The sequence below is a fragment of the Aulonocara stuartgranti genome, assembly GCF_965226115.1.
Source record: "Aulonocara stuartgranti genome assembly, chromosome: 18".
Lineage (NCBI taxonomy): Eukaryota > Metazoa > Chordata > Actinopteri > Cichliformes > Cichlidae > Aulonocara > Aulonocara stuartgranti.
This window is the reverse complement of record NC_138954.1, coordinates 7,310,074-7,323,226: the sequence shown is the minus strand read 5'-3', so window position 1 is coordinate 7,323,226 and position 13,153 is coordinate 7,310,074. Positions and strand designations below refer to the sequence as shown.

The window sequence follows — 13,153 nt, the reverse complement described above, 5'->3', positions numbered from 1 at the left end:
CGACTGACATAGGCGTTTATGGTTTAGAGGAAGGGGAGGGAGGCTTAAGAGGGAACAGGCTGTTCTAATGAAAACCAGCAGGCTCTCAGGATCTGCTGTGATTTAAATCAAAATAAAAAATGGGAAAAAAAACAGGGACAACCCAGGTAGAGCCATGCTTTGTCTACCTAACGGCACATATTTGAATAACTGGTCATTTTAGGTCCCGTCTTTCTAGCAAGTGCATGCACACATTTGCATTAACTTGCAAAAACTTGCAAGTGACCTACTCTGCTAGTTTGACATACCTGCTACTATTAGACGAACACAGTCCATCCTGCGTTTATATGTTCCACATCTCTCCACCCAGTACGCACATGTGTTTGTGTGTGTGTGTGATTCCATTATTTAGAGATGAGTCTTAAATCAAAACTCTAATTAGGTAATACATAACCCCACCTGCCAAGGATTTCCCAGTGTGGTCCAGTTTAGGATGGATTAATGCATGATAGGGGTTGGTGCTCCAGGGGGAATGTAATGGTAGTCCTGAAGAGTCTTTCAACTAAGATTTATTACCCTATTCTTTATTATCATGATTTGAATAAATTATTAATTTTTAATGGGGGCAATTTTTTCGATTGTTCTAGTAGTCAAGTAGTATATGTAATTACAAAGCTGACATGTAATAACATCTCCAGTTTGATTCCATTCATGAAAATTATAAATTATTCTGTTATGCCTTCACGTCTCAAAGAAAATGAATAATTTACAAGAGCACAAAGAAAACATCTTTTAACTGCTTGTTTCGTCCATTCAGCGGTCCCAAAGAGATTTCATTTACACAGATTTTCTCTTATGCAACTAATGATTCTTTGTTAACTGAACTACAGTGTTTGTTTTTAACAAAAAAATGAAATAAAATGCTGTAAATAAGAATTGACACAACTCCACCCAAGTTATTGTATGATGCTTGCAAGTTAAACACCTGCACACACGCACACACACAGGGACACGGGGAGTTGCATGCAGACAGCTAAGTGATACAAAGTGCCATCTATGACACAAAATGTGGGTCAACAGCCTTTTAGGCTCAGACCAGACTCTGAATCCCGCTCTTGTGCTAAAACGCAGATGGTCAAGAGTTCCCCACTTACACCTCTGCTTTGCCCGTCTCCTCGTGCTCCCACTGTGACAGGCTGCATTCCATTCACAGTGGGAAATAAAGCAGAATATGTCGCGCGGGCAGCGCACCATTACCGCCACACTAATGCGCAACATACTGTCAGAGATGGCCCAGCTGCAGTTAAGCGCTTTTGAGTGCTATTAGAAATGTTGGCAAATTCCTTGATCTGATGAATATTAAATACCTTAAGTGGATTTTGCAGAGACATTTGTGACATTAATGGCTTCACTGCTTCCAGGCTTTGTGACGAGTCGTGCCTTTAAGTTGACAGTTTTGATTTTTATTCTTGCTTAAAGAAAACTGAAGAAAACATTTTTCTTTCTAACCTTTGAACTGAATGAATAATAATCCCCCCTCCCCCCCAAAAAAGACACAAAAAGAAACACAGAAATCGGTGAGAATCTTAGTAACAAAACACACAGGGATGCTAATCGTGCTAAATAATTGATCTGACCCAGTAAAAGCTTAAGTGTAAAAAGCTTAAGTGTAAAAACCTTTTTCAGATTTTTGGAGATATGGTGAGAACAGTTTTATTTTTATGAGAGACTTCTTTAACTTATAACGACCTCCCTGGGGTGTTGATAAAAACAGTTATTCAACTTGCCTGGTCGAAGAACTCTTCTCGTTGTAATAGTCACAAAGTAATGCAATGCGACTTCGAGGAACATCATGATGTTCCAGTTTCATAAAATCCTTTTATTGCTGCTATGCTGATTTACTACAAACCTGTATTGCTTAATAAGGTTTTTGTTGTCAGGTTTAAAGGCAACATGTGATTCCTTTCATACATTCACAGTTTTTGAAAACACGTATTTGCCAGTTCCTACTTTCTTATTGGCTTGTAAGTATTAGGAGCATATTGCAGCCTCCGTCATTATGAAGCACTTATCGATTTATTTGGCATTAAGATATTGTAAAATCACAATTCCAATAATTAAGACCATTCTCTCCTTAACTATTTACTTTTAATATGCATTAACCTTAATACAAATTATTTATAAGCAACAGCACCTTTAAGTTGTTATTAATAACCTTTGCTTCTGCCACAGGTTTCTTCCTGTTAAAAGGGAGTTTTTCCTTTCCACTGTTGCCAAAGTGCTCGCTCATAATGACCCCCTGATCTTGTTGTTAGGGTTTTCTCTGTAATATTATAGGGTCTTTACATTATATAGCACCAAATTATTTTGTAAATATAACTGAATTAAACTGAATTAAGAATGGGGATTTTATTTTGAGTTATTTGGACATGTTTAAAAATTTTATTTATTTATTTATTTATTTATTGCATAAAATAAGAAAATACAACTACAATATCTTTTAAGCACTATTCTTGTGGTAAAGAAGCACATACGGGTCAAACTGAGAAATGTATTTACTTAGGTTAGTTCATGTACAACAACTTTTTAATCAATAAGCAATGTCACGTGTAGTAACAGTAAGCAGTTAATAGTTAATTGTTACTTTTTCCCCAATATTTTCTCCATCCAGTCTCTTGTACTTTGTACCACTCTTTCATTGCTGGCATTTTCAGAAAATCTAAAACTAAAGGTCTTCAGATGGACGGACAGTCTGGCTCCAAATAAGAAGGAATGACATCATTACGCCATCAGACATGGTCAATACTGGGTGGAGATGGCCCTCAGACTGTCCCTGACAATAAACACGCGCACACATACAGTCGAACACTGACACAGTAAATTTCTAAAAACTTCAAACTCAATTATACTCATAAATTCCAGCTACCATTATTTGGATCTTCCTCGCCTCTAATCTCACAATATGTATCCGTGTGTGTGCGCACTGCAGTTTCAATACTAACCACTCCTTGCTTTCTGTTGTTCACTCTAATACCTTCCAGTGTCCCCAAGGGCTTCCACCCCATGTCTGCGGTCTTGTGAGAAACATTACTCACAAATGGAAAGGGTTGAGATAAAGTTACTGACCCAAAAATGAGAAGAAAAAGCTTTTTCATGAGGACAGATCGAGTATCTGAATCTATATCAGGTTTTGGTGCCAATTAAGAAAACCATCTTTGTTTTATGAATCTTCAAATGTTTTTTTCCTGGTGTGGGCTTTGCTTCAAAAAAGAAAATAATAATAAATAAATAAATAAATAATCATTCATGTAGGTTAAAAAAAATTTCTAATCTCACAGAGACTACAAGAATAAGCTTGTAAATTTGGGATAAAGGAAAAATAAAAGTTCAGTGCATCAAACTTATATTAAAGACATTTCCCTTTTCCTATACTATTTTGCACTCTGAACTGCACTCCACTAATTATTTTGATGACAGCGTAATCTTGGATTACTGTACATATTCACGTAAGCTCAGATCAAACACTTAATTCTGATTAGGACTCAGAGGGTGGCAGTGTTTAGTGCGATCACAGCAGGTTGTCTGTCATTAAAATGTTTGGAATGTCAAGCATCGATATCCACCACATAAATACGAGACATAATCCTCATCACTGTATCAATCAACAATGCACTTAAGGGGGGGATTCTGTTGCTTCTGCACAGCTGTTATTTTTGTGGAGGGATTACTATGAATCTGAGAATGTTGTTACTTGACGTCACACTTCTCAGACCATTAAACGGTAGCTGCTGGTAGGATATTAATTATATGAATATTTTAGTGTTGCAGGAAACGTCATTGTTTAACACAGATTGTTACATTATGATGGTCGTGAAGGCTCTTTTGTGGTGAAATTCGCCTTAAAAATGCGTCGGGTGTATTGTCAATGCTTCGATGTGTAAATATGAGAACTAATCCGTGAGAACAATGCAGACGCATCATGTTCACAGACTTGCAGCCTCAGAAAGGAGGGACGAGTGTGTAAAAATGAATACATTCTTTTCAATGCACAAATATTTGCTCATTTCAATTAATTCTGATTGAATTTATCTTTTTATTTGGGTTTTGTTACCTCTCTTTTTAAATCTACTAATGTAAGGGTTTAATAAGATTTGAATTGTAAAGACAGAGGGGAATGATCTGTCATACTTTTCTTCACTTGTGTGACATGTAGCTATTTCAATCAGTAAAATTCATATTCAACAGTCTTCTGTTGCAGGAAATAGTCAGAACCAATCATTTAACCAGCTACATCTCCACAGGGTTGAATGTTGAGGCCATATATACGTAAGTTTGATTTACAGGGCCTCCATGTATTCTGACAGGGCCAAATCCACCTGGTCTTAAAGCTATTTAAAACAACTCATATTTTACAATCTAAAATAACGAGACTTTAGAGATTTGGACCAAGAAAAAAAATTAACAGTCGAAGCTGTGACTTTGAGTGAAGTTTGTTCTCCAGCTGCTTTGTTCAGAACCAACAATAAGTTTTTATTCCCTTCTAAGGAGAAGACAAACAGGACCAGCATAAGAACCTAAGAATGTTAGTTAAATCATTGGTTTATAAAACACAAGTGACATAGTCACCGTTTTTAAACAGGATGACTCTGCTCTTCCAAAATAAATAAAAAGAAGAACGTGGAAATAAAGCTTTCACCTGCCTGCTTTCGTTCCAACCCAGAAAACACCCAGATGACCCCTAAAAACCCACAGAGGCGTCCTCTCCCACATTCATAAAGGATTCCCCGGGGCAGAACACATCTTTCTTCTGTAGCTGTTGGCCTTGATCCAAGGATTAGGAGTGCAAGACGACTGGCCTGTCTCTCCTCATTTACAGCATAACTGATTCTCCCATATAGAAGCAGATGGTTCCTGACCGGCCTTAGCTTTAATACAACCCATCTCACGCTATACTCCGATTCATAATCATTAATATATGAAATATTCTGATTAAAGGACAGTGGAAGCTATTTCAAATGATTTTAAATGGAAGGCCGGCTGGCAAAACAGCAGGCATGAGGAGTGGTATAACCCAGCTTGTTCATTGCAATTCATTGTTCAGCGGTTTGTATTAAATAGACAGAAAGCTGCATGTGTAGAACAGGCAGTTTTTTTATCCTGCTGCTGCTTCAGAAAGTTCATGTAGTACATGAGCGGCAGATTTAGACAATACAACTATGGAAAGTATGCATTTCGCGTAATTAGCCCACACATGCTTTAAAACATGGCATTACAGAAATTAAATTTCATTTCAATTCAATATTTTTATTTATCGCCAAATCACAACAACAGTCGCCTCAAGGGGCTTCATATTGTAAGGTAGAGCCTACAATAATACAACAGAGAAAACCCCCAACAATCATATGACCTCCTATGAGCAAGCACTTTGGCCACAGTGGGAAGGAAAAACTCGCTTTTAACAGGAAGAAACCTCCAGCAGAGCCAGGCTCAGGGAGGGGCGGAGCCATCTGCTGACCAGTTGGGGTGAAATAAGGAAGACATGCTGTGGAAGAGAGATTAATAACACGTATGATTCAATGCAGAGGTCTATTAACACACAGTGAGTGAGAAAGCTGACTGAAAAAGAAGTACTCAATGCATGATGGGAATCCCCCAGCAGTCTACACCTATTGCAGCATAACTAAGGGAGAATTCAGGGCCACCTGATCCAGCCCTATATAACTATATGCTTTAGCAAAAAGGAAAAATTAAAGCACTTACATAGTTGATACATGAGCCTGCCAGTTTCTTGTAGCATAACAAAAATGTTATTTTTAAAAGAACCAAAAAAAAAAACAACACCCAGTACACTTTAAGATCAAAATGAGACGTCCTAATGTTTTTAGAGCCACATTAAGCACAATCACTTCCCTTATTTTCTCCAAACTGTTACTCATTAGATGAATGCATCCTTTTAGGTGATGAATGAACATCTGTATCAGTGTTTTTTTCCACTGCTGCTTCACACATATCAGTTGGATTCCATCTGTCTGCATCATAAGTCACTGTGAAACTCAAACTCATGATCGCTCCACGGTTTGCAGTCCCAAATTCATAAAGTAAGATGTGATTAGTATCCTGCAGAAACCCTGACTGAATCTAAAGAGCCTCAGACCCCAAGGTTAGAGTATCAAAAAACAAACAAAAAACTGGTATCATTACAAAATGATTTTAGTTCAAATTTTAGTCAATAGAGTTTTTTTTACCCAATTTTGGGTGTGAGGGGAAAAAATAAAGTTAAGCTGTAATGCGTGACCTGCTGTGTGCACTTGGAAACCACAAAGAAAGTGTACCACCATCTCCCACAGAGATATGCTCAATGTGTCCTTTGGCAATGATGCCTTGATATTTGATTCAGAGAACTAAAATGTCTTCATTTAAAGAGTGAACAAGTGCAAATTTGGAGGTTGTTTTCATTTTAATTTTATTTTTCACTCGCTGTTTGGGTCTGGCAACAAAAATTCCCTGGCTACGTTTAGGAAACAATTATATCTTGGATTAAACGATACCGCTCAAAAACATCCCTGAGCAAAGAAAAATGGCACTGAATCTGTGTTTAAATGTGTAGCCCAAGGATTTTTTTTCTTTAAATGCTATGAGTTGAGTGTCAGACTTGTCTAAATATCGCCATAAACCTGGTGTGTCTCGTTATCGACACTCTGGGCCTAATATCAGTATTTGACTTCCTGCAAAAGAGAGTTGAGGTTATATCACCAGCATTTGCCAGATGACGATGATGATTATGGGCTCAGTAAGGACAATTTTATTCCTACAGTTTGTTAACCTGCCATGCCTACAGAAACCTGCATTCTAGTCTTCACAGGTTAAACAAACCTTGCTAGCTTTAAGTGATAGTGAAGGTACATTTTTATAGTTTTAATATATGCTAGCAGCGATCAGATCCCCAATTTTCTCAGCTACCTTCTGCTGTAGATTTGAGTTTTCTCAGGTGCAAGAGTTCAGTTATGTCTGTGTTATGTAGACGTGTCTTACTCGAGGCAAAAAAGGTGGCAGCTTATCAAAATTCTGTCCCCGTTCTCATCACCAGGCTCTGGATCAACATTCACAGCAACAAATTCAAGCAATCATGATGACCCTCAAGCAGAGACGTTCCCCAAGCTGTAGTAAGACATCCTGTTCTGCTCAGTGAGTAGTGGGAACGCACATTCATATGCAGTATCGGAATGAAAGCCAACATTTTGACTGTGATAGTGCAGCAGCTGAGGTGCAGAAAGATGTGACCGAGCTTGATTTTTCTCAAGTCTGTTGTCTGTTAAATGGTTGCGAACATGGGAAAAGTCACAGCTGCAACTTCCTACGAATCCATGTTGATCTGGCGGAAGGAGTAAAACTTTTCTATGTACTTTTTTACTTACTGACTTTAATTTAGGGTATAAATTATAGCAAAATGTAAAAACGTTGGTGGGTAAACTTCACATTACTCAGAAATAAGACAATTCAATAATGGGTTAAATAGTCAAAGAACGCAACTTCCTCTACGTCCAAACAGAGGAGGTCATTTGAAGCACGGTGTGTGGGATTACATCACTGACAAAGTCATTTGGTAATTATAGGGTGTAATGAGAAAAAAAAGACTTGTTTTCTGCTGGTCCCATCCTACATTGTACACTGTATGTAATGTAACATAATTCTATTTAAGCTTTTAAAATCCCGTTAAATCTCTTTGTCCTCTAAACTCATGAGAATCACAAGATCCCGACTAGACAGGAATGTTGGATTAGATGCACGTCTACTCAAAAGAGAATGAAAGGCGAGTGTGTTTAGATGAACCGGTAAGCATAATAACATTCCAAGTACTTTGGAACCAAATTTCATAACTGAGTCTTACTTTTAATGGCGTGGCTACAATTCCCCTACAAAAATAAACCCTACATTTATATTCCATTGTCCATATAAGATGTACAAATTACACCTTAGGCAAACTCTAACACATTAATACCAATGTTTCTCATTATTGGCACCCATCCCACCATTACTCTCGAGTTGTACTGTGTTATAATTTGAACTCTTTTCCTTTGCTCTCCGTTTGGTCTCCACTGACCGCTGGGGGAAAATGGCCATGCTTACTTAATAAGGATATTCTTCAGCATTTTTTAGCCAACATCAAGCATAATCGGTGTTTATTCCTACATAACTGTATGCTTGAAACCAAACTATGACTAAGCGACTTGTGCAAAACCCCCGAGTGGTAACGAAAATGTAACAACGCTGTCATATGCACTCAGGAACGCAGACACAATGGGGCCACAATGCTGGTTAATCTAGCTCTGGTTTCACTTCACCAACAATAGAAATCCTTTTAGAGGTTTAGAAAAGGCAGGGGCTTTGTATTCACTGCATGCTGCTGCACACCTGCCATCACTCTCTATCTCTGAGTCACAGCTCTGACTTGTCACCCTCACTCTTTGAAAAAAAAAGTTGGGTTTTTTTGCAAACACACGTGCACACGAGCAAAACCCAACAGAAGGAGTAGCACCTGCATCTAAACTAGGCAAAAGACAACAAAACCACCAGCAGAGATTCGCATTACTAAATAACATGTACACAGAAAACACATGAAGCCAATAGTAAATGCACGCAGGTGCAAACACACACACACCTCATCTTATCAACCTATAAAAAGCTGCAAGGTGAGTACTTGTCGATTTGTTTGTGCACGTTGCCGTTTCTGTTGCGTTTGCGATACAACACGGCCGCGCGTGCTCCCTCTGCGGCCTCTTATTCCCCCGGTGGAGATGAAATGTAATGGAGTCGATTCAATAAGAGCGCCGCCTCCTCGGAAAATGTGGAGAATCAAATCACGCCAAATCCCTCGGAGCCTTCCCAGCATTCACTGCTGCCTCGTAGTTGGGAGGGGAATAAAACAATGGTTGCTAATTCACTTGGCTCTTTGCACACTTATTCTCACACAACAGGGGCAGAGTGTGATACAGCAAACGTCGAGAGCTAATAAAGCTGCTTAAAAACATGCCGTCTACATTATGTTTTCACTGAATTCAGGTAATTAATTTCAGTAAACAGAAAAGAAGCACCCAGTGAGTGAGCTGGTAAAACTTTCACGGGATATTGTCTCCCATTACTTCTTAATTACGCTTCCTAGGCTACAAATGTTACCAGATGCCAAGTATAAATACTAAAAGCACTAGTCGCAATAGCGGGTAAACACTGGGGGAGAGGGGATAAAATCACCACACTTTGAACAATATTTAGCTTGGCAGGCTTCGGAAAGCAAAAGAAAGAAAATAATGTCTCAGCAGTGAGGTTATGCAATTTGGTTGAGAGCCAAAACAAAAACATTAAAAAAGAAAGAAAAAAAGACTGTTTTCAACCTGATACTACACCGTACCACCTACGCGGTAAACCACAGAGTAACAACTAAAACATCATGTGCTCCAATATGCTGTCTCGCTACAATATGCGGCTGTGGATATAAATAAGAGACATCTAAGAAACACATTTTATCCTGAAAGCAGCAAAATTTTGTTTCAGGCTTGTTGCAGCAGACTGCTTGAGCCTATAGGACTGTGTGGTCATTTTCCTTAAAGCAAAGGAAACGGTAGACGGCTCCCAAAGGCACACACGAAGCACCTTCCAGCCTCTTTAGCTGTTTTTGTTTTTACACCACTGCGGTTAAATTGAAATTTCTGACCGTGTTTTGTTTGAAGGAAAAAGAGGCAATTAAAAATGAATTCCACTGGATATTTATGTAGCTGCAGCTACTTTTTTTTGCGTTTCCCCTTGGAGTGACCCGCACGACAGCGCTAAGAAAGCCAATAGTACGTTTTACAGGCCCAGAGGGAATTAAGAGACTAACGGGGGCGGTGGGATTCTGGTATTCTAATCTGGACACTCGGGAATATTTTTAGCCTTATTGTTCGCTGTGTTCAAAGTGACAGACGAGGTTACAGATGAATTTCCTTTTGGCTAGAACGCGTTTGGATAACATGTTTTGGGAAGATCAAGGTGACAATGCTGATGATCAGCAACTATTAGTAGCAGCAGAAGGAACAGTGGTAACAGGAAAAAGGAAGACTTGTGTCTTGTTCGGTGTCGTGTTGCCTTGTATTTAAGCTGTTTTGCCCCTTTTTGTGTTATTATTAGTCTTATGGCCTGTCAATCATTGTGTTATTCTGTGACTTGAAGAACAACTGGGATAAAGGTTACCATACTGTAGCTGGCAGGCCTCGTATAGACTACTGCAACACATTATTTTCATGCCTCACATGAACATTCACATGATTTATTATGCTCTTTTTTATGCACGTTTACATACTTTAGCATTGCGATGCATGCAGTTCTGTTTTTGCTCTGCATCTTATGGTTTTCGCAGAGATCGGCGTTTTAATTTGTGCTTTGTGTTTTCAGTGCAAATCAAAATGTAGCCATGTTAAAAAGGATACTATGCGAAGATAATTATTATATTTATGTAACATGCTGAACCTAGATCGCTCTGCCACAGCTTTGTCTTCTTCAGTTTTACTGCGAGTCATAATCTTGTGACAGTCACAACATCGCGGCACCAACAAAAGGCGCACACAAACAGCAGAAAACACAACTGTGACATTTTGAAAGCCATGATTTGGGGCGTGTAATGGGCACAACTTAACAGATGGTCAGAGATCAATCTGCTTTTCTCGAGCAAATAAACAGTTTCCTGGTTTGAACGATGTAAAAACAGCGAACGCAACACAGAGCGACATCCTGTGCACGTCGAGCATTTACGCTGACTACAATGAAACCTTTCACACGCGTGCCATTTTAGAGAGAAGTGTTAATGTTGGAGGAAAAATAACATTTTCCTTCACTGCCTGCTTCTAAGGACATGTTATTGCTTTGATTAAATCTCCACAATCCTCAAGCTCTGATATCAGCTCATTTGAATCCCACAATAACAAACCCCCCCTTCTGTCAGGTGAGAGCCCCCCCACGCACACACTCTGCCACCCACCCCGATGTGCTTGGCGTTGCAGGATCTAATTCACTTCCTGTTCAGCAGAGGGGGGCAGACAGGAAACAGGAAACGTGCTTCCCGAATCTCTCAAAAGGTATATTCTTCTAATACTCGGGGGAGATGAGAAAGGAACACAATATCTTTCAGACGTTTGTGTCCCCGGCTGCTACACTGCTGTAATCAAAGCTTCCTGAAAAGAGCAAGTGTTCTGGGGGAGAATAGGTAGCTAGGAGGACATTATGAAAAGAAACAGTGTATCAGCTATGTGCAAAATTATAGAAAATTCTTTATTGAAGCAAGGAAAGACTTTATTATTTGCTCTGAAACCTGCCAGAGCCACTTACATTATCAGAAGAGACCAATATTGGTTACATTGATGTCCAAATGAGTCACGTCTCTTTTAAACAGTGATGTCTTAGAGAAAACAACGAAAAAAGCTTTGTGAGCATGATTTTAGGGATGTATTTGTTGTTTTAATTCCTTATTTGTTGACAAATGTGACCGTCTCTTTACAAATCGATTCATAGTTTTATTTGTAAGAACACGCAAACTTTCCATCACAATTTTGTCCTTAACTTGCTTTCTCGGTCCAGAATCTCTACATTCAACTTTACAAAGAAACAATCAGAAAATCCTTATATTTCCATATTTGTAAGTAGTAAAGACTTAAAATGTTTGCTTGATGAAAGAGATTTAATTTTCAAAAAAATATCTGCTTGTTAAAATTATTTCAGCCTAATCCATTTGCCTGTCGCCGATCCTAAACTGCAGCAGCATTTCCACAAAACTCATGCTTCCCCATCTCTAAGAGGTATTAAACTAAGAAAATCCCAGTAGTCTGAGTGAGAGGGAGGAGAAAAAACCTCATTAATTGCTTATGTGGTAAATGAGTGAAATGGCTACAGATTTTAATAAGATGATGATGATTAAAGCCTAAATCACTGGTGAATTCCATCACCTAATTAAATAAGGCTTCGTATCTGTAATGCTAGTATATCATCTTCTGTTGTGCATCTGCATGCCTTAATACAGTGCCACATCAGGGACTGAACAAAAAATAAAAAAGGAGGGAAGTGTGCAGTGACAACAGCAGCACAATGAATTATGAATCGATACGTGCTACGGCACTCTTGAAGTAGACACAGGCTGCTGAGGTCATCTGGGGATGCGTGAAAACCACAAGGAAGACAAACCCATTCATTCAGCTGTGGAGCTACTTGCCCGCACAGACTACGTTTCTGCTGCACAGCAGGTTTTCCTCAATTTGCTTCAAGTTCCCCAAATCCATCTTAGGGCCACGAATCTCCGCGTTCATCGATCGGAGCAGGATTGGGGAGCAGCTCAGCACCGGCGTGCAGTGCTGAGAACTCTGCTTCTGACGACCTGCATGATTTTTAAAACAATCTGGCTTTTGTTTGCTCTTTGCTGTGGAGTTGGCGTTTGGTTATGCGGGGGAGTCTCGTGGTGCCATTTGGCTGCTCTACAGAAACAAAACAGTGTCAATGACAAAGAGGCTCTTTATGTCAAGCCAGGGTGATTATTTTAAAAATGACTGACAGCTCTCAATTAATGAGACTGAAGGTTTGAGCTGCCAGTAGCTCAGGTAGTATTGTCCGTGGGAAGACAGGAAAATGATGGAAATGCAATAAAAGTGAAAAGGTGGCAATAAGGTGAAACCAACAAGAGCACAAAAGACAGTGAAAGAGAGGTAGAAAGGTCAAGAGAGACAGAAAAAGAGACAGATATTCAAAGGTTTCCATTCACTCACTGCCTCCCCCGAGTATTCCCACATCCCCCTGAGAGCAGCTCATGGTGTCTAGCAGTCGGCGAGCTGACATTTACCGCCTGCCTTCTGTTGCTGTGATTATTTTCTCCTCCAGGTGTGATAGCTAGCCTGCCGTCTCTGTGCAATAATGCCGCCTCAGAGTTACGAGAGCTGGGGAGGCGAGGCGGAATGAGACCTGGACAGACCTTTTACTGAAATACCACAGGTGAGCCGCACTTTGGAAGTACAGGTAAGAAGGTTGCTGAACTGTGACTGGCAGCCCGTCACCTGGCTTAGAGGGAAGTGGCTTCTGAGGGGGAATCTGACTCCAGAGGTATTCATGAATTAATTTTGCCAATACTAAAATAAATAATAGAGAAATGAAATAAAATCCACAT

General features: G+C 39.4%; 1 protein-coding gene across 10 annotated transcripts in view; it reads right to left on the bottom strand.

The window, feature by feature from the left end:
* The window catches only part of pard3ab (par-3 family cell polarity regulator alpha, b), a 262,424-nt gene that overhangs the window by 63,087 nt on the left and 186,184 nt on the right, over positions 1-13,153 (bottom strand). The window contains exon 24 of one of the 10 annotated variants that reach the window (XM_082512088.1): positions 12,081-12,470. The exons of the other annotated variants lie outside the window; for them this stretch is intronic. Coding sequence (XP_082368214.1) covers positions 12,332-12,470 — 139 coding nt within the window. The 3' untranslated portion in view covers positions 12,081-12,331. Of the gene's footprint in view, positions 1-12,080; positions 12,471-13,153 lie in introns of those variants that run through there. 10 annotated transcript variants of the gene reach the window in all.